Below are 23316 nucleotides of genomic sequence, written 5' to 3'. Positions count from 1 at the left end.
ACACCACAGTGAGCGACGAAAGAATTGATCTGCCTACATACGTAACGGAACCCTTCATCTTGATGCATCTACGTGGTTTGAATCCTCGCATACATAGAAATCATAGCGTTAGATCGTTGCATATGCTGAGGAGCCCGGCAATGAAGTCGTCGTACAGCTTTGCGTCCGAAATTTGCAATGATTTGACTTCTCAGACGAATGCGTTGTATAAAGCCCCCACAGCATCATCGTACATTACAAAACCGCCAATCAGTTCGACGCTGCCACCTGGTCCTGCGCTGCCACTTGGTTCTGCGTTGTCACTTGGTTCTGGAATACTGGATGGGTGTACAGAATGTCTCCGATCAGCCTCGATGTGATTTTCTTCCTGCCGTCATCGCTGTACCTCACTTCCATATCTTCTTCCCAGCCCTCCTCATCGATGAAGTCCTTGACCTGCACCTCGATGCCCTGGTTCTCCAACGCCTCTTTCACATCCTTCAACAACGGGAAGTCGTTCTCGTCGACAACGACCAGCTTCACGAACCGGAGGTTCGGCAGCCTCTCGGCACAATGCTTGGCGAACTCATCCAGAAAGGGCAAAAGGAAGGTGACGTCCTCCTCCAGGCCCATGCAATCGACGGTCAAGCGCTTCAGGCAGGGCGGGAAGACGTCGGTGAGAGCGTTGTAGTCGAAATCGTAGAGGAAGCCCGGCCAGTGCTCGCCGTCAAAGTGGTCCCAGTCGAGCAGGGGCGAGCCGAGCAGCAGGTGGCCGGGAACCTCGAGCTCGGTGAGGCGGGTAAAGTCCTTGAAGGAGCCGAGGGGCGGCAGGTACTCGTCCTCGACGGCGAAGCACTCGAACACGTTGGCCTTGAGCACAACGTCGAGCCGGATCGTCTCGAGCGTGTGGCGGCGCAGGCGCAGGGCGCGCATGAAGCCGGTCAAGTCCATCATCGAGTCGGCCTCCGGCATGCTGCCCCAGCTGTAGATGAAGGTTTTGGGGGATCGGCAGGCGGTGAGAAGTTTGCGGATAAAGTCGTTCGAGACGGACGAGGCGTCGAGGTCGATGGTTGTGATGTTGGAACTGTTCTCTTCCGGCTCCCACTGGATGCCACACCCGGTTTCACCGGACCATGCTGACTTGATGGCGATTTCTTTGAGGTGTGGCAACGTGACAAAGTCGGAGATGAAGACGGGGTTGTAGCCATACTCCACGCCACCGTAGCCTATTTCTATTGTCTTGATATTTGCAAAGGGCCCGCCAGGGCCGTTCTGCGACATGGTGAAGGAGCTTTGGCGTAGTAAGCGGAACATCCAGTTATAGTCCTCGACAAACTTTTCGTCTAGGCAGAAGTTCAGGTAAGTCAGGTTTGGCATGAAGTTCAGAGCCAGGGCGATTTGGGCCTCGCAGCGGCCTGTCCGCAATGCTCCGATGAACGACCGGCCCATCTCGATGTCGACATGGCGAGCGGCTTCTATGAGTTCCGGGTAGCGCTGGGCAAGCCCTCTTCTGGGGGGGTCAAACTCGTGTCTCAGGTGCACCTCCCTTACGGCTCCTGCGAGATCCTTTCGGCAGATCAGGGTACGCAATAAATCCATTCGTCTGTTCGTGTGATTCAAGCAGTTGACGACCTCATATAGGAGCGGCTGAGCAACACGACACAAGTTCCGACACGTCTGGGAGATGCTCCGCAGGGCATCGCAGCGCTTTTGGAATAGCACCAGCCTACCTTCGTACCCGGAGACCTGCTCTTCGAGCGGGCCGTAGAGGAAACGGGCCAGGCGGAAATGCTGAAAAACCAGCAGGAGCAGTTCATCAGGAAGGTCGGCGAGCGACGTCTCCTTGCGAGTTGAGATTGCTGCAGAGTCATTCCTTGGCTTCGGGTTGGCGCCTGGTGGCCGTCGAGATCGGCGCGGTGCGGCTCTCTCCATAAGCGCGCGTTTCCTGGCACCGTCTTGCAACCTTGTGGAGGCACGCCGCTTGGGAGGCATGGTTTGCCGTGTTGCTGGCGGAAGATGACTGAAAGCGAGCGCCCGACGGGTTCCTGCGCGAGGCGGTTCAAAAGTGTCAGGAACGCGGCGGCGCGAAAAGCGCAGTGCAAACGGGGTCGCGCACGGGCCATCTCCAGGCAGCTCTCCCAGCGTTGCTTGCCTCAACTTCTCAACCACCTCACACTCGCCTCATGTAAAACCACGAACCCCGCAGGACCCCCTATGCGGTCGAAAGTCCTCCGTATTTTGCCTTATCCCACCGGACGATGTCGAACTCAACGCCCGAACATTCCGCCAAATCACGTATCCGTCCGAGAGCCTCCTCAAAGTCGCCGAGACGGGGTATGTCTCCCACCCTGAGAAGCTCCAAACGGCGGAATCTCGGCAGGCTGGTCACACGGCGGGCAAGAGCAAGCAAAAACTGTGCTTTCAAGGCAGTCAAGGGCTCGGTGGACACCGAAAAGTCGCATTGAATGACCATGCTCTCCAGAGAGGCGGGCAGAATGTCCACCAACTCGGAATGGTCGGGCGCGGGAGCCGGCACGGGGGCATCTGCGCCGAAGTCGTTATCCAACATGTCGGCCAGCCCGGAAATGATGGGTTCGGAAATCTCAAGATGCCTCAGCTTGGCAAATGCTTTGAAGGATCCGAATCGGGGGACGATGAAGCTTCGCCGAGCTATTTGCCTGAAGGCTGTGCATCGATCCGAGACTAGGAGCGAGAAGTGCTCCAGCGTGTCCTTCCGCGTGTGGAGAGCGTTGTAAAAGTCTTGCATTTGCGCATACGGGATAAACGCTGCTAAGAAGTTGCCATATGTGTAGCGAAACGCCTTTAACTGCACGAAGGCGTTCAACGCACACTCGACGAATGCATTCCCCGGCAAAGAATCCCAGAAGGCGAGTGTTTCGATGCGGCTGTTGGTCTGCAAAGAGAGAGGGCGGTCGCCATCTCTTTCATCGAGCCAAACTGCAGACATCTCTATCGTCTTCAGTGAAGGCAGGCCCACGAAATCTTGGATGAAAAGAGGGTGGAACCCGGACGCGTTTTCGTTCCCGTACTTCGGCCTGAGATGACGCAGCGACGCAAGCGGGCCGGACTTGTTCTCCACCGCTCGCCTGGCCAGGCACAAAAACCACTTCCAGGTATGGAACCATGTCTCATCGACCTCAAACTCCAGTGTCTCCAGGCTCGGAAGCTGGCTGAACAGCAGCGCGACGTCGGCGTCGTTGAAGCTTTCCAGCAAAGCCTTCTGGAACGAGGCGCGCTCTCGCTCATCGCCATCAATGTCGACGCGTTTGGCGGCTTCAAGGACTTCGGTATACTCTGCCGGGACTCCCGACCTGTTGAGAGTACCGTGCCAGTCGAAGTACGAAAAGCGGACTTCCTTTACCATGGCTGCCAGGTCGGGGCGTTTGACAGCCGTCCGGAGGAATTGCCTCCGGCGAGTAGCATCGGCGCCATCGACCAAGGCGCTGTACAGAACCTGGTTGGCGACGCGATAGAGCCTGCGGGAGACGAGAGCAACACTGTGGAGGGTACGGACTCGAGACTCGATCTCAGCGCCTCCTGCCCAGGTCTTGAAGTCGATGTCCCAACGGTTGCGGACGGAGATGTAATCCAAGATGTCGAGCAGAAGCTCGTCAGCAAGATCCTCTAGAGTAGCAGGCATAGCGTCCGGTCTCGATGGGCAAGTCGGGGTTGGTGAGGAAGTGCGAAGTGGCGGAAAGGTCGAGGTGATGGCATGGAGGGTTTCCCCATATTTAAGTTGAAATGGCTGCTGCCTGTCGTTGCTATCGTGGCTTTGCGTTGCACAGACCCGATGCCGGTGGCATAGCGCTTACATTGTCGCATTGTCTCACCTCACTACTGTGCAGACAGGTACGTACGAAATCTGGCCTCCCCCATTATAGGCGCATACAAGGCTAAGCGCATTTCGGGTAAGCCGAAGCGCTGCGCATCTTTTCTTTCCCGGAGAGGCACTGCATGGCACTGCATGGCCCCCATCCTGGCTCCACAATCCCCGCGCCAATCTTCCCCGGCGACAGCAGCGCTACCCGAACATGGTAACGGCCAAGCCCATCCACCAGCCCTTCCCCCTCACTGCGTCGTGCAGCTGACGTGCATCCCGCAGGTCTGACTTTCTACGTACTTATAAATGCACCCCAGTGACAAGCCCCCCCGCAATCACCAGAGAACCACACACCCTTCAATCGTTGTGGCAATGACGTCGACTGACGACAGCACCAGCACCTCGGCCTCGGCCGGGGATGCGCACAGACCCGGACGACCACGGCCATCAACACCAACGACGGCGCACCTCTGCCTCCTCCGCATCCCCGAGCTCGCCGAGCTGGTCTTCCAGCACCTCCCGCCGCGCGACCTCCTCCTCGCGCAGCGCGTGTGCCGCACCTTCCATGCCACCATCCGCTCCTCGCCCGCCCTGCAGCAACGCCTCTTCTTCTCCCCGGCGAAAAGGTCGACGAAGCGGCCCTGCAAGCTGCCTCGCCGCCGCCGCGACGACGACGACGACGAAGATGGAGAAGAAGAAGAAGAAGAAGCGTGGGAACTGAACCCGCTCCTCGCCGCCGCCTTCCCGCCGTGGTTCCGCCCGCGCTACGTCAAGTCGCGGTGGGACTGGCCGATGGCGCGGTCCTTCGCCGAGGACCTGCCGTGGGCGGACGACGAGCGCAGGGTGCGCGCCTTCATGCGCCCGCACGCGAGCTGGCGCCGCATGCTGGTGACGCAGCCGCCGCTGAGGGACGTGCAGATGCTCGTCAAGTGCGATCACGTCCGCAACCTGGTGAGCGACGATTACGTGCGTTTTGTCGGCGGGCGGCGGGCTGCGGCGCCGCGTCGTGGCGAAGACGCGGGGGAGGGGCTGCAGGCCGGCGACGGCGCGTTCGGCGAGCTTTTGGAGGACGCGCCGGGCGTGACGATGGGCTTTTTGTACGACGTCACGCAGGACTTTGTGCTGGGGAGGCACGTCGTCAGCAATTTCTTCATCCAGTGGCGGCCCTTCTTGCCGCCGGACACGCGCGGCTACGTGTCGGATGAGGACGATGAGGACGATGGGTTTGTCGACGAGCCGGATGATGTGTGCGGCTTCGGGACGCCGAGCTGGTGAGTGAGCTGTGGGCTGAGCCTTCTTCTTCTTCTGACAGGACCGCTGAGTACTTGTCGTGGACACCAGGAGACGGAGAGACGAGGAGCCCCGTGACATGCTCGCAATTCATTTGAGCTATACCGCTCAACGTGACGCAACATTCCTCCCCACCCAGATGCCACAGTTGAGGAGCAAAGGGTACCGGGAGAATCGAACCTACCGGAAGCTCCTGGATACATGTGCGCGTTTCGTTGCTTCAGAGGGATCTATGGAGGGTCAGCCCACCGACTTTTATGAAACCTGCGCATTCGAGCACCGCCGGCACGGCGATACAATGCTGACCTGGAACATGGCCAGCCTTGATGGCTCGAAATTCGCACAGTTCCCCTGGACGTATAACGCGCAGCTGAACTACCGCGGCGAGACTTGGAAGTGAAGTGTCACAGTGGCTTCACGACAGAAATTGACCTGTGGTAGTTGAAGCAAGCATCCCGACGTACATGTCGGTTCACACTGCCTTTCTTCATTGGTATCTGGAGCATATATCGAGACGTCTATGAGGATTAATGCCGTCCAGATGCATCCAGATATGAAATTTCGCTTCCCACATAGGTGGGTCAGTCTTTTCTACCAGTACACAATGATAGTCTATTTAACATGGCCTGCTATACTTATATCATATCACCCGCACCGTAGAGCCGAGGCCACCACCTAGGTGGCCCACCGCTTGCTCAGTTTGTGAGATAGAAGCAGGTGGGCCAATGGTACTCCTTCTGATACAGTGTAATCCAAATCCTTGCCAGCGTGTTGAACGCGCTTTGCTCCTCTCTCTCTCTAGAATTTCCCCTACCCTTCTCCAAACGCCTGTTGAAACCCGACGCCAAAGAAAAAGAAAAAAGAAACACGCTCAAACCCTCCAAATAGCATCCGCCATCCTCACCGTCTCAACCATCTGCGGCACATCATGCACGCGCACCACATCCGCCCCCCCTTGCACCGCCGCCGCCACCGTCGCCGCCGTCCCCATGACCCTCTCCCGCGGCTCCTCCACGCCCGTCACCCTGCCCACAAACCCCTTCCGACTCGTGCCGACCAGCCACGGCAAGCCCCCGAACGCCGGCTCCGTGCGCAGCTCGCCCAGCCGCCGCAGCAGCTCGAGGTTCTGGTCCAGCGTCTTGGCGAAGCCCACGCCCGGGTCCAGCACGATGCGCCAGCGGCGCACGCCCGCGGCTTCGGCGGCGCGCACGCGCGCCGCCAGCTCGTCGGCGACGCCGCGCAGCACCCCTTGCGGGTAGTTCGTCAGCTTCGCCATCGTGTCGGGCGCGCCCCGCATGTGCATGAGGCAGACGCTGGCGCCGAGCGCCGCGACCGTCGGCAGCAGCAAGGGGTCGAGCGCCCCCGCCGACACGTCGTTGATCACGTGCGCGCCGGCGGCGACGCAGGCGGACGCGACCGACGCCCGGTACGTGTCGATGCTGATGGCGACGTGGGCGGCTTCGGGGAGGGACCGCGCGAGGCGGACGGCGGGGAGGATGCGGGCGAGTTCTTCGGCGGGGGGGACTTGGGGCGCGTTGGGCCGCGTGGATTGGCCGCCGATGTCGATGATGGTGGCGCCGGCGGAGATGTGGGCGAGGAGGGTGCGCTTGATGGCGGCGAGGTGGGCGGGCGAGTTGACGGGCTCCGATGGGGAGAGGAGGTGGGCGCCGCCGTCGGAGAAGGAGTCCGGGGTCAGGTTGAGGATGGACATGACGTGCGTGCGGCGGGAGCTGTGGAGGGCGCGGATGGCCGGCATGGTCGGCGTGAGGGGCGTCATGGTGGAGAGGGGGGGGTCGGACGGCGGGAGGCGGGCGAGGTGGGCTTGCAGGGAGTCTGGCCCGGTGTTGGGGAGGACGGCGTCGGGGATCATCTCGCACAGGGGCCGGAGGACGAACTCGCGCTCCAGCATGAGCTTGTGGGGGACGGAGAGCCGTTCTGTTTCGATGACGTCGTTGTCGTAGAGCAGGATGTCCAGGTCGATGTTGCGAGGCCCTTTCTCGACGACCTTCACCCGGCCGAGCTCGTTCTCGATGCTTTGCAGCCTGTCAAGCAGGCCTATGGGGCTGAGAGAAGTTGCAATCTATGGAGTGTCAGCAGCGGGCTTGCCATCCATCACAGACCAAATAACGAGTCACAAAGCATTGAAGAAGTATCGTAAGAAGGAAGATGGCACTGACCTCGCAGGCACCGTTCACAAAGCTCCCCTGGTCTTCTACATACATGGGCTTTGTCTCCCACAAGCAGCTCGTGCGCAGGATTCGAACATCGCCTTTGCTTTCCATAGCATTGCAGGCTTGTTCGATCATGGCTATCCGGTCACCCAGATTGCTCCCGAGGGCGACGAAAGCACGGTGTCCAAGAGGACCATGGCGCGGCTTCTCAGCCTCGCTGGAGAGGCCGCGCCGGCCAAGCTGGCTTCCCAATAGGGGCATTTGACACGGCCGCGCAGTTCGTGCCGGTGGGTTAGGGGTCGGTGGTGCGGGAGCAAGTGCAGGTGGCCTGGAAAGGGCGGGGATCCTGTAGAGCCGAGCAGGAGCACTAATACATGCCGACACAGGACGTTGTCGACGCGTCAGGACACGAGCCAGGGAAGGAGATTGGCGAGACGGCGCGAAGGGCCGCACGACCTGGTGCATGATTAAAGCCTGAGGATGGGTGGCGAGGGCGGCCACGAAAAAAAAAAAAGCGGCTGAGTAAGGCAAATCCGGGGTAGGGCTTGGCGTGAGATGTGGCGCCAGGTGGGGACCGGGCGGGCCCTCGGCCCAGCGACGGTGCCAGGAGCTTGCCCGCCCTTTGAACGCACCACCCGTGCCACCCACACGCATGAGAGCCGAGGCACGCAACCCGCCCATGGCTGCAACCAGCTGCTACGGCCGAGGGTTCACCACCTCCATAAACCTCCTCCGTCTCCACTACATCCGCACTCCACACCCTCCTCCCTGAGCTCCCACGTCTCCCACGGCTCTCGCACCCTCCACAGCACCGTCAACATGGCGTCTCCACGTACGTTTTCTCCTCTGTCGGCTTTCACATGTCATGCGCTCTGCCCGCACACTTCCCCGAGACTGACAGCCCCTGCCCGCAACAGAGCAGCTCCGCACCACGACGACCGATCTGCTCAAGATCAACCACCCCGTCCTCCTGGCCGGCATGAACGTCGCCGCTGGCCCCAAGCTGGCCGCCGCCGTCACCAACGCCGGCGGCTTGGGTGTCATCGGCGGCGTGGGATACACCCCGGACATGCTGAGGGAGCAGATCGCGGAGCTCAAGAGCTACCTGAAGGACAAGAACGCCCCTTTCGGCGTCGACCTGCTGCTGCCGCAGGTCGGGGGCAGCGCGCGCAAGACCAAGTGACCCCCCCCCCCCGCCACGGTGCCGCGGCCGGGGAAGAGGCCGCGATTACTATACAGCGTCAGCTGACCGTCTGTCTTTGTGCCGCAGCTACGACTACACCAAGGGTAAGCTCGACGAGCTTGTCAGCATCATCATCGACAGCGGCGCCAAGCTGTTCGTCTCGGCCGTCGGCGTCCCGCCCAAGCACGTCGTCGAGCGCCTCCACAAGGCCGGCATCCTCTACATGAACATGATCGGCCACCCCAAGCACGTCCAGAAGTGCCTGGACCTCGGCGTCGACCTCATCTGCGCCCAGGGCGGCGAGGGCGGCGGCCACACGGGCGACGTGCCGACCACCATCCTGATCCCCACGGTCGCCAAGCTGTGCGAGGGCAAGACGTCGCCCATGACGGGCGCCCCCGTCCAGGTGGTCGCCGCCGGCGGCATCTTCAACGGCCAGACGGTGGCGGCGGCCTTGATGCTGGGCGCGTCGGCCGTGTGGGTCGGCACGCGCTTCATCCTCGCCGACGAGGCGGGCGCGCCCAAGGCCCACCAGGAGGCCGTCCGCTCGTCGGGCTTCGACGACAACGTCCGCACCATCATCTTCACCGGCCGGCCCCTCCGCGTGAGGAGAAACCCTTACATCGAGAACTGGGAGACCAACCGCCAGAACGAGATCAAGGAGCTCACGGCCAAGGGTGTCATCCCGGTCGAGCACGACCTGGAGAAGCTGGGCGACGACATCGACGACGACACCATGGACAACGCCAGGCCGTTCCTCATGGGCAAGGCGGCCGCCGTGGTGAACGAGAAGAAGAGCGCGCAGGCGATTGTCGATGAGCTCGTTGGCGACGCGGCCAAATGGATAAGCAAGGGCAATGCTTCCATTGTGAGCAAGCCCAAGCTGTGATGATTTAGCGCTGAACTCTTTTTGTGCATACTTTACAGAAATGTCATGAATATTTTCGACCACCGTATAAGGCCCGGCGGTGACTGCTTTGCCGCAATTTGACATGGTCTCCCCAACTTTGGCCCCCAATCAGGGCCTGGAATACGAGAGTGACGGGGATTCCGGTGATTCGTCCACAAGTCCCCGGTTACAGCTCTGGCTCGACCTCTCAGTTGCAGAGTCTGCGCAGGTACCATCCCATGAGCGTAAGCAGAACAGGCATCACGCCACAGCGGGCTCTTGTACCAAAGTGGAGTATCATCGCCTTTTCTATTGGATTTAGCCTGCCATCTCATGCTTCTCATATACTTGCCATGGCGCTTCGACGCCTCCCTCGTCACTCATCCGTCAGCAATCCAGCTTCACATTTCGTGTCAACCGCTGCACTTTCGCTCTCCGGATTGGATGTAGCATGGTATCTGATGGCGATTTCAACAGTCTGGTTCGTGCGCTCAGACTGCCCATCCGCTTGGGGGTGGTAAACGGTTGTGAGATGCTGTTTGTCGCCCAACTTGTCACAGACTTGCCTCCAAAACTGGGAGGTGAACCTTGGGTCGCGGTCCGAGATCTGAGAAGTGGGAAGGCCCCATCCATGTGACAGGATCTTCTTGACGTAGGTGTCGGCCCACTCCTCTGCGCTCCAGCTTTCCTTTCCTTGACAAGCAGGATTCCCTTTGTCACCTTGCAGGTAACCGTGAGAAGCATGTCGAATTCAACCAGGACCATTACCGAGACATTGTCAATCGACACATAGGCGACGACCAGACCCCACCTAACGCCAACCACCGCACCCGCACACTACGTCGACAACCGAGGCTTGAGGAGGACATCACAGAGTTTAATTATGTCACATACTACTTGCGAGGACTGTCATGTTCTCTGGCTGCCGCGCGCGGGCGCCTGTCAGGAGTGCGTGGAGGCGATGGTGGACAAGGCTGCAGCTAGTATGGCACAAGACGGCACCCATGTATGGCGCCGGCATCCCGCCGGCTCGGGCGGACGAGGCCTACACGCTCCAGACGGAGCATGTATGCGGCCTGAAGTGTTATACGTGCGAGCAGCAGAGGCTTGACGTCGGCGCGGACGGCGAGGAAGGCCTCCGCTGGCAAAGGCAGAATCGGGATACTGGAAGACGATCCCGGCATCTAGATAGCGAAAGGTAATCCGGGCATCATGAATCGACTCTGGACTCCTGGCCCGTGACATATCCCGGGGGTCGGTTTTGACGGATCGTGATCCGTCATGGCTCTCCACGGGACCTGGAGCCCAGGTGGAGCGAAAAAAAGGAACGATCGAGGATTGGAAGCCGGAGGTGGAAAATGAAGTAGTAAAGTGAAACCAAACCCTCCAATACGCAGAGGCGCATTCCCTCTGCCATTACTAGTTCACTGTGCGGTGAAAACCGCGGACGCCTCGCCGAGGCCAAGGAACGCAAGAAAAAAAAGCAAAAAGTAACCCGTTCCTCCGATACGTAGTAGCCTCGCGCTACTGCCATTACGTTTTGGTAATAGGAAATGGGAAAGAAAGACAAAGGAATGTGTAGGACTTCCTCTCGGAATCCCGTTGGTACAGTTTAACGTCGCTATCTCCCGGGACGGGGGCGCCCTCGCCTAGAACGGTAGGGTTTGAGAGGTTCGGCGCTTCTTAAAAGACGAACCCACGTGGGAAGGGGTGGTGGGTGATATCGCCGAAGCCTGGCTGACCTGGTAGTTGGCGCGTGCGGTGGAGCCCGTGGCAATGTCGTGCTCTAGGTCCTCTGGCGTTGACATTGACCCCACTACTCCCGAGATGGGCAGTCTAGATCAACACAAGTGACCATCGGGGTGGTACTGCCTTGCGAGAGCGGCGACGTCCTGCGTCTCCTCTTTGACACGCCTCTCGAACTCCTACGTGTGCCACGCATTCTCTTCTACCATATGGACTCAGTAACTGGCCGTTGTTGGTTGGCGGAAGAAGGTGGAAAGCAAGGGGTGGGGATGTACTAGTTATGTGGTGAATGTACCCGGACGGTGACCACTCACGTGCTCTACAGGCAGAAGTGCAATGGCTGCCAGCATAACACAATAGAAGGGTGAAACTCGGTGGACAGTCACGACTCCAAATGGATTCGAACACATGACATGAATGTGATAACCACTCTGGGGTCATGCTAGAATCGACTACGATTCAAGTCTTCCCAGCTGGTTTTGATAAATCATCAGCCTAAAGACGTGGGTAGAATCGCTGATTGTGGTACTGATCATTCAATGGGATATATAAATAATAACTCCCGTCAATTTAGGCGCCAGGCCGTAGGAGTATTCATAGTCTAGAGGTTCATTGCAGTGGATAGAAACGTGGTGATTGGGCCATGATCACGAAGCCAGTACGGATTTACCGACAAGAAGCCCAAGTTCCATTTCCGACTACCTACCAGCGATGTCTTCGACATCAGACAAAGATGGCCATGGCGCCTGCTCTCGCGGACGAACACGTTCAACCACAAAACATCATCACTGTCCACTTCACCAACATATCAAAGAACTCAAATGTTGCGGCTGGAATTGCCGTACTGATATGATTATTGACTACTAAATTATACATTGACTTTTGATTTCGTTTGCCAGTGCACAGTTCCGTGCTGGCCCATCAGATACGTTCGTCGCGCCTGCGAAATGATTTTTCGATCAAGCTCTCTCTGACCAACAAGTCCACGAAAGATGGCTGGCCCCCGCTTACTTCCTGGAGGAGAAGACGGGAGCGGTGGTGGTGCCGTTGGGCAGAGTGCTCGACACGGAGAGGACGGGGACGTAGAAGGGGTCGGCGGTGGCCTCGGAGCCAGCGATGCTGGAGCCCCACTTGATGTCGAAGGGAGCGGTGCCGTTGAGGTGGACGATGGAGCCGGTCTGGTACAGGTTCTGGGACAGGGAAAGCTCTGCTAGCGGGTTAGCACATCTATCATCGAGGGGGAAAAAAAAAAGAGTGTGACAACTTACGGTTCCAGTCCTGGTTGAGGCTGAAGCGGAAGGGAGAGGCGTCGGACTCGCAGTCGTACCAGACGCCGTCGCCGCCGACGGTGAGGCCGTTGACGCTGCACTTGGCGGGGCCGGAGTAGCCCTGGTTCCACCAGATCTGGAAGTCGACGTTGGCGTTGGAGGGGTGGCTGCTGGCGGTGAAGTTGGTGACCTGCCACTCGCCCCAGGCCTCGGTGACGTTGTAGCGCTTAGCGAAGGTAGGGACCGCGGCGGCAGAGACGGCGGTGGCCAGGGTGGCGGCGGCGGCGAAGAAGGTAGAGGCACGCATGGTGAATTATTGTGTGTGTGGTTGAGCGAATGGATGGATCGACTGAGCTTGATTTGGATCAACGGCTGTGGCTTGAAGATTGGCGTTGTGTCGCTCTGGCGTGGTGGTTATATAGTGTGGGATAGCCATGGCCGTGGCAACGCAATACGAGATAGGAGGCGTTCTCGGGTCAGTGCGCTGTTCGAATGACGTTCTAAGGCTACACCGTTGGGCTGAGATCGTCGCGCCGCACGTGGCACTGGCCGCCCGCCGGCACCGGATTGACCGCCACTCTTTTTATAAACCTCCGCCTCTCAAATCGAAACGCCTCGCAGCTGCAGCCAGTGGCTTCGATCCAGTGCTGTCCGCCACCACGACTGGCCATGTACGTAGCAGCGAGACTCAGCCACCCGACTTTGCTTTGCAGAGTGTAGCCAATATCAGGGAGACGTGTTTACACAGCGGACACGCTGTTTCGACCTCAACCCACTGTTCTGGAAAAACATCCGCTGGGGCATCGCACCACGTCGTGAGCACGGAACTCCATCGAACACGACATTCCCCACACTCCCCGTCTCTACGCAGGAGACCGTCGTTGACTCCAGCCCCTGAAGAGCTGTCAGTCTATCGGATCCTTTATGCGAAACGGGTTTACATAACTCTTTGGCGGTCGTTCCAGCATTGTAGGTATCAAATCCGCCAGCAAAGGAAAAAAAAAGCAAGCACGCAGGGCAGAGGCCGACATGCTCAGCCCAAGGTTCATATCTCGGAAATTGAATCGAGCGGGCCTGAAAGCAGGTGGCTTCGTGGGTTGCCTGGAGACAGGAATCGGAACATTCTGAATCGTGCTTCGTACGGCAATCGGCTCCATCGAGCAAAGCTTCTCCGCCAAATCCCCCCTGTTCCGTGCTTGATGCGCGACTGTTTCCGACTTTGGCAACGGTTCCGATCGAGCACCGCCACAACAGTCTGGGATGCCGCAGGGAGACCTTGGCATTCAGACCGCGCTGCACCGCCACGACACAGCCGGCTTGTTGCTCGTCGAGCTCGTCGCCCTTCCCCCCGGCTTTTCGCAGTGACTTTTGGCGTGGCCTTGAGTTCACAGCCAGCGTGCGTGCTCGTGGTCGGGCTAAGTGATCGATGCGTAAAGGGTGTCGGTGGCAGACGGAAGGTGAGGGAGGTCGCGGACTGCGTCAAGGCGAAGGCACGGCAAGAGTCTGGACTTCACTTCAGCACAAGACAATCAAATCAAATCATGTATTCCATGTGGTTATGTAGGGTGGTAGCCCGACACTCGCCGCCGACGTGAGTGTAGACCAAAGTCTACCAGCGTCGCGACGAGTGCCGAGTAAGCAAAAAGCTCAACACCCAGTTGCTGTATCGATCCCCTTCCACGCAGGAGTTAGAAATCGATAATCCGATTGTCGGGTATCTGACTCTCGACGGCCATCAGACACGATTGAGGTCAGTGGCCACCAAGGTTCTGTCCCGCCTCTGAACTTCCTCGACAGCGTCATCAAGTCGGGCCGCCAGTCACCACTCCGCTCTGATGGTCAACGGTCTCGGAGTCCCGGGCCAAAGTCGAAACGACAAAGTCCCAACCTAACCAGGCTGTCCCGCCGAGTTGAATCGCCGAGACAGGTGTGTAGGTGCAAGGACCCCTCGACGAGCGCAACGCCCAGTGGGAAAGGTTGCGGAGCCCCCATACCCAGCCGGAAAGGCGAGGAGGCAGAGCCCCCATCACCAGTCGACCAGGACGGGTTGTTGGCCCCCACATCTGACCGGTCGGGCGGCGTTTTCGGCCCCATCTCTGTTTCTTGCAGCTGGAAGTGGGCGTCGAGCCATCCTTTCGGCCGATGAGGGTGGGTTCAAAGGAACGGATTTTGATATGAAGAAGAAAAGAAGAGAGGAGCAAGAGGGCGGGCGCAGCGGGGTTTAAGTAGATTTTGGCGGCCGTGTGAATGTACGGGCGGCGTGTGACCAGCGAGCCCCGCGCCTGCCCAGTCCGGAAGCCGCGCCCAGGGTCGGCTCTTGTTTGGAAGGCGCGACGGGCGAGTGAGTGCCCTCAATCACCCTCGCCCTTCTGGATCCGGTTAGCGCCGTTGCCGCCTCACCCGCACGTCGTGAATGACACGCGCCCGCCTTTCACTCACTCACTACCTTTGAAAATGCCATCTAACACGGCTGCCGCAACGCGGTGAGTCCAGAGGGAGTCGGGTGTGTCAACCACCGAGGACAGAGAGCAGAGAACGTTCGAGGCGAGCACACCGCACACACGCAGCAGCACCAACGCGAAATGGTTGCGTTCAGACCAGCAATTCCCTATATTCCCTTGTCGCACATACACCACACCTTTAGCAAACTGACAGTGGCTTCGTCGTCAACATATCTCTCGCACGCTTTCGTCCGTAGACAACCCAAGGGAAACAAAGCAACATCTTGGAGGCCCGAAAATGAACGAGATGGAGAGAGGAGGGAGATGGTACTCATCTAGATGTCCGACCGTCTCGAAGCAATTTTTTGTCTCTCATCTTCCTTCCACCCAGTGAAATGCCCGAAACGCACAAATGGACAAACAACTCCCACAAGAAGTAGCGAGCGACGGATGCTAAAAGGAAAGCTTATCTAATGCCATTTATTTCTCTTCTTGCCGATCACCGTTGCCGTGTTCTCTCGGTTCAAAAAAAGCGAGGCGTTCGTGATGCCGCATCATCAACCCCAAGCGAAGGAAGAAAAGGAGGGGGACCCCATGGATTTGCATCTTTGTTTGAGTAGGAAAACGAAAAAGCCGACAAGGAAGCGTGAGAGAAAAGAGTCCCCGAGTTTTCCCTCACAAAAATGAAAAAATGATAAGAAAAAGGCTACCGAGCAAGAAAAAGTCATCCGCATGCTTCCCCTTCAAACAACCACCCTGGTATCACACAACATCTCCCACTTTCCCGGGCACTTTGTACTTTTTCCCAGAAAGAAGCAACCACCCCGACAACCCACTTGAATCAACCGGTCCCCTGTCCCTCCATCTTGCACCACGGATGCTCCAGCACCTGGCCGATCGTGATGCGCTGATCGACGTCGCGGTTGAGCATGAGCCGGATGAGGTCGATGCTCTCCTCGCTCATGATGTACGGCACCCGCAGGTCGTGGTCCATGATCTCGTCGATGCTGTAGAAGGGATTCTCCTTGTAGACGATGGTGTAGAGCAGAATGCCCAATGCCCAAACATCCTGTTCTTTGCCACGGTACGACTTGCCAGCCAGAACTTCGGGTGCTGCGTAATCTATCTTCGAGTCAGCCAGAGTCGTGACAGCAACAAAAACCAGGGACAAGTGTCTGTCTTACCGATGGTCCCCACAAAAACGTCAAAAGGACCGTTTTTGATGTACGCCGCAGAGCCGAAGTCGATGAGCTTGATGTTGCCTTCGCCATCGAGGATGACGTTTTCATCCTTGATGTCCCGATGCACCACCTTGGCCTTCGTGTGAAGGTGATGCAACGCCTCTGCCACCTGCACGAAGATCTTCCTGCACTCAGTCTCGTCCATGTTGACCCGCAGCTCGATGTAATCGAACAGGTCCATGCCGGGCAGCCCGTGCGGCACCATTTCGATGTAATAGTTGACGTCGTCTTCGAAGAAGTCGGCCATCTCTACAATATTCGGGTGTTTGAAGCCGTCGCGGCGGATGTAGTCAAGAACGTGGATCTCGAGCGGCACGGTGCCGAGGCGACGATCGCGGGTCCACGTATCGACGAGAATCCGTCGTTTGGTGACGTATTTGATGACCATCTTTTTGCTCCCGTTCTTGTACCGGCACAGCTTCACCTGACCATATGCACCTTGACCCATGTCCTCGAGCACGACGAAGTCATCGATGGTCTTCTTCTTGGCGGGCGTGCCGGGTGTTGCGGGCTGGTGCACGATCTTTGGGTTTGAGTTTGATTCTCGCTTGGGAGTGGATGGCGGTTCCACTTCTTTGATCTGCCTCGACAACAAGGACACAGGGGGGCTTTCTCGTCGCGGCGTCGATGCGTCTGCCTCTTCCGGGTGAAGTTGGCTGACCGACTGTCCCGGCGAAGGCTGGTGAGGTGGTGTTCCAGGCCGCGACATGAGTGGTGTCACAGGACCGACTCCGTGATTCACTGCGTGAAGCTGCCTAGAGTACGTGATCCAGAGAGCATAAACCACTTCTGAAGCAGGATGATGTTCGAGGTCTTCTTCCGACTCGTTTTCGACGATGACGCTGTCGGAAAATTTGGGCGACTTATCACTTTTGACCACACGCATCTGCACGTCAACCATGATCTCGGCGCCGTCCCGGTGTTTCGCGGGGAGACCGCTCGGCCTCAGGAAAACTGCTGCTGCATCCTCTCTACCTTCCCTCATCGCGAGCAGCGCACGAGCTCGGCGGAAGCTGTGCTCAGGGATGACGATGCCGTCGACTAGGCTCACCTCGTCCTCGTCGGTCATGATGTGGAGGATCTTGTCGAAGCTGGGGAGCAATTCAGTGACATGCAAGCCATCCGGGTTGGCCTGACCGAAGAGCGAAGAGGAAAAGACCGTGTTTGCGCTCGAGACCTGAAGCGTACTGGCATTCAAGACTAGAATGCCTGCGATGTGAGGGAAACTCGAAACGCGGAATGTCGACTCCTCGGGTAGCTGGTACACGGTGATAGGGATATTGATACTGTTCTGCGTTCGGGCGGTGAATGTCTTGAGCTCGGAAATCTGATCGAAGTCGAGGGCGCCCGTGTTGGTGCCGGGCACGCGCGGTATCTCCGGAATCAGCCTTGCAAGGTCCATACCTCTCCGAACCCGCTCGGTCCCCCAGATCGCTTCTATCGCGCCCTGTCCCTTGATTACAGATCCTATTTCGTCGACCGTCACAAACACCACGTCTTCCGCGATCTCCTCAAGAACCCAGATGAGGCCGCCGCGCTTTTCCTTGACCCACAAGCTCGCGGCCCCCGTTGCGCCGTTTCGTTTCTGGATGGGTACGACATCGCCGCATAGTAGTACGCCTCTGGACTTGTTGCCCTGGTGGTTCAAGCCGCCCTTCACGTTTTTCCCCGGCGCAGAGGACGAGCCACTCCCATCGTCGGTCTTCGCTCTCTTCTTTTGCGATACCCGTGATGAAGGCTTGCTCAGCAACTTGGCCGTGATTCCGTTGCCAATACTGAGGTTGTTGCTCGTAGGAACGGGCTTCTGGGCCGCTTGGACTTCCAACGCCTTCCTGGAGCCGGCTTCAGGGTCCCTTAGCTTGTTCTCCAACCACTGCCTTCGTTCTTGCTGGACGACCTCCAAGATGCCCATCTTCCGCACTTCCGATCTCGTCACCCCAAAAACAAGACAAGCCAGGTCGTTTGCTGCGGTGATGGTCCATGGCGCCTGGGCTTCGGTTGTAAAAATAGCTTGGGCTGCTGGTGCCCAGCGGCTGCCATGTCCATGCGGGGCATTGGCGCTCGAGTGTGATCCGGGCACGGAGGGTAAGGGTGTTTGCGGAATCGATTGTTTCGGGGAGAAGGCCTGAATCCCGGCAAATGTAGTAGGCTCCGCGGCCAAGTAGGGTTGGGCCAGGGCGTCGTTCAACCTGCTCTGAATCTTAAGTGGTGCTGTATCCGTATATGTCCTTTTCAACGCCAAGCGGGACAGCTGCTTGTGCGGAGAGGCACCGGGCGAGCCGGAGGTCTGAGATGACGAAAGCACGCTCGACTCGCTTTCGGGTGCCAAGGCCTCCTCCATGGTGGGCTTGAGGGCCGGGGAAAAGGCAGAGGCGCTCCTCGGGCTTGTTAGGGGCGTGTTCTCGTCCAAGGGCTCCGGGCTTTCTGAGCGCGGCGCGAAGCTCTTGTCGAAAATATTTTCGCCGGACGGATCCGCAGGGCCAGTGACGGGCCCCTTGCCCCCCAAGCCATGGGCCTGCAGAGCCTCCTCACCGATCAGATTGGCGCGCGCCAGCAGGTCCATCATGCTCTGCAGCTCCTGGTCGCCGCTCAGACGGGCCTGAGCGCTGGCGATGCCGGGATTGATGGCGGCCCAACCCAGCTTGTCCCGCATAAAGTCTATGGACCGTTTCAAGACATTCTGGCGGTTGTATATGAAATCCTCGGACTGGTGGGCGAAAGAGAAGGAGTGGAGGGACTCGGAGGGGAATCGGGAGAGGTCTTCGCTGAAGTTGAGGGCGGGTGTGCCGGGCCCGGAAGGTAGTACGTGCGAGGCCGAGGGGTGACGCGTGGGCGGCAGGGACAGGTTGATCGAGGCAGACCGCGAGGTGGCTCCGCTGGTGCTGGGACGCAGCGGCTGCTGCCGTATGCGGCGAAGACCCGACGCTCCTAGGCCATGCTCGTGCTCAGGAACGATGGGCGATCTGGCAGGTCATTGTCAGCAGCAGCAGGGGAGCGGGCGCCGCGCGCGCGTGTCACCAACCTCGTCAATCGGTCATAGTCGCGCGAGGTGCCTGCGTCGAACGACATGCGCGGGCGGACGGTGTTCACGGCGAGGGACGAGTTGGCGGGGCTGCTGTGGGACAGGAGGTTGCTGGTGCTCTTGTTCTTGGGCAGCTTGAGGTCGCTGGTGGTGGACGTCTGCAGCGGCGGCAGCTGCTCCGGGGCCGTGGTGCTTGTGGGTTTGGAGCCTGCGGAGAAGATGCACATCAGAGCTGTCCTGCGCTGGTCTGAGCTGCGGTTGGTGTGGTGATCGGATGTGCGGGCGGCGTGACGGCTGCGCCCGCTCTTCTACTCAAGTCACGACGGTCACGTCCCGGAGCATCATGTCTCGCGGTGCGGCCTGCTGCCGGCTTGGGCGACGGGTGACCTGGGCCGGCTTGGGCGGCGGCGGCTGGTTGCGGGGGCAGGCGGACAGCAGCAACGGGCCTCGCACTCACCATTGTCATTTGGCGTGCTCATAACCATACCAGGAGAGCTGACGGGCGGCCAGCAGGGCGTTGGGGGAGAAGGGCAGGAGGGGGAGCCGGCAGAGGGGCCGGCGTGGGTTGGCGGGCGCGGGCGCGGGGGTTTTGGGCCTCTCTTGCTCCAGCTACACAGATCTACGAGCGAGAGCAGAGCGCGCGGTGGCGGTCGGGGTCGGTGCTTGGGGCTGTTTTTGTCGGGCTGCCAATGGGGCTAGCCGGGGGGTCTGGCTGGCTGGCTGGCTTGCTGGCTTGTGACAGAACTCCAATGCGGCCTGCGTCGCACAGAGGAGCTGTGGTGATGGGGCGAGAGCGGCAAGCAGCTGACGCGTGGGCGAGACAGCGCGCAGCAGACGGGCTCGCAGGCTTGCGGGCTTGCGGGCTTGCGGGCTTGCGGGCTTGGCTGAGACGGCGAGGCGACAGATCGCGGGGTGCTGGGGGGAGCTGTCGAGTCCTGAAGGCGGCCTGGGCGTAGGAGACGTTGCGAGAGCGCGCGAGGCCGCGTCTTTTCATCATCGCGCATTCTACCGACTGCGCACTCAGCCAAGCTAGTCATCGTCGCTGACTCGGCTGACTTGATGCCACCGGACCCTGAACACGACAAACCCAGCCTCGACACCGCTCCCGGCCCTGCCACCATCCGCAACCGCGCTGCGGACCGCCGCGCCGCCTGAGGCCTGCGCCGCTCGGCGCTCCGCTGTGCTCGACCATCGCCAGCAGCCTGTCCGCGGCGCACGCGTGGCCGGCCAGCCTGCAACCCGCCGCCGCGCCCTATCGCGAAAGGCGGTCGTGGCACAGTGCCGGCGCCCCTGGTTCGTGGGAAGAGGCAGCAGCCGTCGTGCTACCGAGATGGTCGCCTGGTGTTGCCGGCCTCCGCAACCCCCAGGCCTCCCTCCCGCCCTTCCACCCGCTTCGTCCCCGTGTGACCTTCGTGCCGCTTCGGACCGGGCTCCGATCATCCACTTCCGCAGACACGCGACTCCTACCGTGCTGCTGCTCTCTGCGCTGCGTAAAGCTGGGCCATCCGCAGTCTCGACTAGTACCGCGTCTGCGTTTGCGATGCGTCGCAGGGGTAAAATGCACGGTACGGTACATGCGAAGACACGGAACGTCTGATGCAGGCGGGGGTCTGGTCTGGACCAGCTTCCCCGACCCTGCCTAGCTCATCGAGATAGGCACCGCGTTTTAAGGTGCAGCATGCAGGCTCATCTTCATGTGAATCGACCCGAAGCTTTGGTTATTGGGAGCAACGTCGCTCTTGGTGCCACGCCCATGCACCTGTCTACGTGCTTCCACAGGCTGCCGAGACGTGGAGCACAATTGCCGCCACAACTGTGATGTTACTCGACTCTGCTCAGGACCTTTGTAGTTGCTCGCTTTGATTTTTCGATTCTTTTTTCTTTCTTTTTTTTTTGGAGAGGGACCCCGGGGAGGTGCCTACATCTGGATGCATTTGTATGGTTTCAACACTTACATTTGCGTCCAGAAATCTGCTTCACCTCCCTATGAAGAAAGGATGCCTAAAAGGACATTTACATTGGGACATCTGCTTCGACTGCCCACGTAGAGAATCACCGTAGGTCAATTTCTTTCCGCATCCACCGTGAAGGCAACTAGTTCTGGACAACGCCATGTTCCACCTCACTAGTCTGCATATAGATGGATGCCACAATACTCCGTCATTAGCAGCCCCCTGTTGCACTCAGTACCTCAGGTTGTTCTTTTGTTCCTCCCAGAAATTCCGACACGCCCTATGCATGCTCAGCTGTTCCACCCACCACTCTCCGAAGCTGTCCTCGACATCGACGTCCACCTTCCCGATCCTCTCATTCCTCTTCAACCCGCACAGAGCACACGGCTTCACGCTCGCAAGAGCCCCTTCCGCCTCCTTCGCAACCCGAATCGGCATCGTCTCCGTGAGCTCTGGAATGGCACCAACGCTCCTCCCTCTATCATCCTTGCCGTTCACCTGCGCGACCACTGACCGTAGCCTGCCGACCTGGTCTTTCCACGCTCTGACAACGTCCGCGGCTTCACGGTCTTCTTTGGTCGACTCGGTGCGATCAATCGACTGCAGCTTCATGCCACCGGCTCCAGCCTTGCCAGCTTGCCCGATGCTCATGCCCTGAGCAAGGAACGTGTCACGCTTCCAGCGCAACTTGCGGCCGGCAATGATTCGAGCCGCCACTGAGCCCACCGTGAGGTATCCCCGCAGGAACCGTACGACAGCTTGGTCGGCAAGGATCTTGGGGCGAACGTGAGAGGGCTGGGTGCCGAGCGGTCTGAAGAAAGACGAATGTGCGGAAGCAAAGATGGCTGGGAACAGTGTAAGGAGAAGGGCGGGAGGGGGGACATTTGTTGGCGGAAGAGAATTCGGCGCGGGATCGGGAATGGGAGCCGGCGTGGGGACCGGGAAGTCGGTGGGTAGAGAACTTGAGGAAGCCGCCGCCACCGGTGCTGGCGCTGGTGCAGGGTTCGTGGGGATTAGGTCATCCCAGTCGTCGTCCCAGCCGATGGCCGGACCTATGGGTTTTGATGATTTAGCCAGCGAGGATTTAGGGGCAGTGGCCTTAGGTGCCGGTTTCGCAACGGTTTTCGGAGGGGGTGGCGACTTTGTGGCGCCAAAGGCTGGTTGTGGTGGTTGTGTCTTCGAAGCGAATTTGGCAGTCGTGCTCTTTTTCCAGTCATCCTGCTTCGATGTCGGCGCCACAGAGGTGAGGGGGTCGGAGATTTCTAATTCGCCTAGAAGCGCATCTATATTCAGCGGTTGGGCCGTGGCAGGTACAGCCGCGGCTTTCGGAGGCTGTGATGACGCAGGAGCGGGAGAAGGTTTTGGAACGGGAGCCGGCGAGGGGGTGGCAATCGGCGCAGATAGCGGCAGTGCGGGAGCTGGGGTAGGAGCAGCATCTTCAAAATCACCGAAATCATCATCTTCCTCAGACATGTTCTCGGCATCGAACAGAACATTTGGATCACGTGGGGTGGCTGGTGCTGCAGGTGGTACGGTTGCGAAGGCTGGCGGGGGAGCTGCGAAATGCGGTTGCGCGGCCGTGCTCTGGGGGCGCGACGGAACGCCAAAGGCGCTGAAGTCGAAAGGGTCATTTTTGGATGCGGTGGGATTAAAGGTTGGCGGTGGAGCAGGCGAGGTTGAGAAGCCAGAAGGGGCATTAGTGCCGGCAAGGCTGGTCGATGTGCGGAGACTAGCCCACGGGTCCGGTGCCTGGGAGGTGGTATTAATAGAGGCTGGATTGGCTAGGGCTGCAGATGGGGCGGAGGTGGGTGCATCTGCAAAGTCTCCCCAGTCGTCGTCATTGCCGGTCTCGGCTTGAGTCGAGGTTGGTGGAGCGCCGGGGGTGGCCGAGAGGGGTGGCCGCCCCTGGGCTGGAAAGGCACTCACGCCGGGTTTAGACGAACTGGATGCGAAGCCAGGCGAGCCGGAGGGCGCGGGAGACTGGCTCAGGCCGGCAAGGTCGTCGAACAGAGAGAAGCTCGCTGGATTGGGCTGCGGCTGCGGAGGCCGTTTCTGCTGGCCCTGGGGCGGCGGCGCGGGGCTGCCAAACTCGGCCAACAGATCAAACGACATGGCGGATGGCGATCGGGGGGGCTTCGCAAGTGCAGCTCGAAGGAGAGGCGCGGTGGGTTCAGTGCAGTTAAACGGGTGGTGTTGGAGAGAGTTGTTCTAGACACAGGCCACCCGAGTCGGCCGTGCCTGCCAGATCGCGCCTGGCGCTCGCTTCCCCTGCCGGACGGGCCGAGAGCGCGCA

The 23316-nt window shown here is 59.4% G+C and overlaps 8 protein-coding genes across 8 annotated transcripts; 2 read left to right on the top strand and 6 right to left on the bottom strand.

Moving 5' to 3' along the window:
- Positions 1–249: 249 nt before the first annotated feature.
- BKCO1_1200098 (f-box domain cyclin-like protein) lies at positions 250–1971 on the bottom strand (the record flags this gene model as incomplete). Its single annotated transcript, XM_020270775.1, has 1 exon — positions 250–1971. One exon carries the CDS (start codon positions 1969–1971, stop codon positions 250–252), a length of 1722 nt encoding a protein of 573 aa, XP_020132627.1.
- A 220-nt stretch (positions 1972–2191) lies between these two features.
- Positions 2192–3640, bottom strand: BKCO1_1200097 (f-box domain cyclin-like protein; the record flags this gene model as incomplete). The annotated part of the gene is made up of 1 exon (XM_020270774.1): positions 2192–3640. The coding sequence occupies one exon, from the start codon at positions 3638–3640 to the stop codon at positions 2192–2194; it is 1449 nt and encodes a 482-aa protein (XP_020132628.1).
- A 552-nt stretch (positions 3641–4192) lies between these two features.
- Positions 4193–5510, top strand: BKCO1_1200096 (f-box domain protein; the record flags this gene model as incomplete). The annotated part of the gene is made up of 2 exons (XM_020270773.1): positions 4193–5091; positions 5162–5510. The coding sequence occupies 2 exons, from the start codon at positions 4193–4195 to the stop codon at positions 5508–5510; spliced, it is 1248 nt and encodes a 415-aa protein (XP_020132629.1).
- Positions 5511–5981: 471 nt separating this feature from the next.
- Positions 5982–7542, bottom strand: BKCO1_1200095 (folic acid synthesis protein; the record flags this gene model as incomplete). Its single annotated transcript, XM_020270772.1, has 2 exons — positions 5982–7190; positions 7288–7542. 2 exons carry the CDS (start codon positions 7540–7542, stop codon positions 5982–5984), a joined length of 1464 nt encoding a protein of 487 aa, XP_020132630.1.
- A 558-nt stretch (positions 7543–8100) lies between these two features.
- On the top strand, positions 8101–9353 carry BKCO1_1200094 (2-nitropropane dioxygenase; the record flags this gene model as incomplete). Its single annotated transcript, XM_020270771.1, has 3 exons — positions 8101–8113; positions 8199–8460; positions 8552–9353. The coding sequence occupies 3 exons, from the start codon at positions 8101–8103 to the stop codon at positions 9351–9353; spliced, it is 1077 nt and encodes a 358-aa protein (XP_020132631.1).
- Positions 9354–12106: 2753 nt separating this feature from the next.
- BKCO1_1200093 (uncharacterized protein) lies at positions 12107–12674 on the bottom strand (the record flags this gene model as incomplete). The annotated part of the gene is made up of 2 exons (XM_020270770.1): positions 12107–12306; positions 12368–12674. 2 exons carry the CDS (start codon positions 12672–12674, stop codon positions 12107–12109), a joined length of 507 nt encoding a protein of 168 aa, XP_020132632.1.
- A 2975-nt stretch (positions 12675–15649) lies between these two features.
- On the bottom strand, positions 15650–19298 carry BKCO1_1200092 (serine threonine protein; the record flags this gene model as incomplete). The annotated part of the gene is made up of 3 exons (XM_020270769.1): positions 15650–15930; positions 15993–19012; positions 19072–19298. The coding sequence occupies 3 exons, from the start codon at positions 19296–19298 to the stop codon at positions 15650–15652; spliced, it is 3528 nt and encodes a 1175-aa protein (XP_020132633.1).
- A 1956-nt stretch (positions 19299–21254) lies between these two features.
- Positions 21255–23135, bottom strand: BKCO1_1200091 (serine threonine-protein kinase ppk6; the record flags this gene model as incomplete). Its single annotated transcript, XM_020270768.1, has 1 exon — positions 21255–23135. One exon carries the CDS (start codon positions 23133–23135, stop codon positions 21255–21257), a length of 1881 nt encoding a protein of 626 aa, XP_020132634.1.
- Positions 23136–23316: the final 181 nt, after the last annotated feature.

The sequence above is a fragment of the Diplodia corticola genome (assembly GCF_001883845.1).
Source record: "Diplodia corticola strain CBS 112549 chromosome Unknown scaffold12, whole genome shotgun sequence".
Taxonomy (NCBI): Eukaryota; Fungi; Ascomycota; class Dothideomycetes; order Botryosphaeriales; family Botryosphaeriaceae; genus Diplodia; species Diplodia corticola.
The sequence above is the reverse complement of the archived record's forward strand: the minus strand, read 5'-3'. Positions and strand labels throughout refer to the sequence as shown.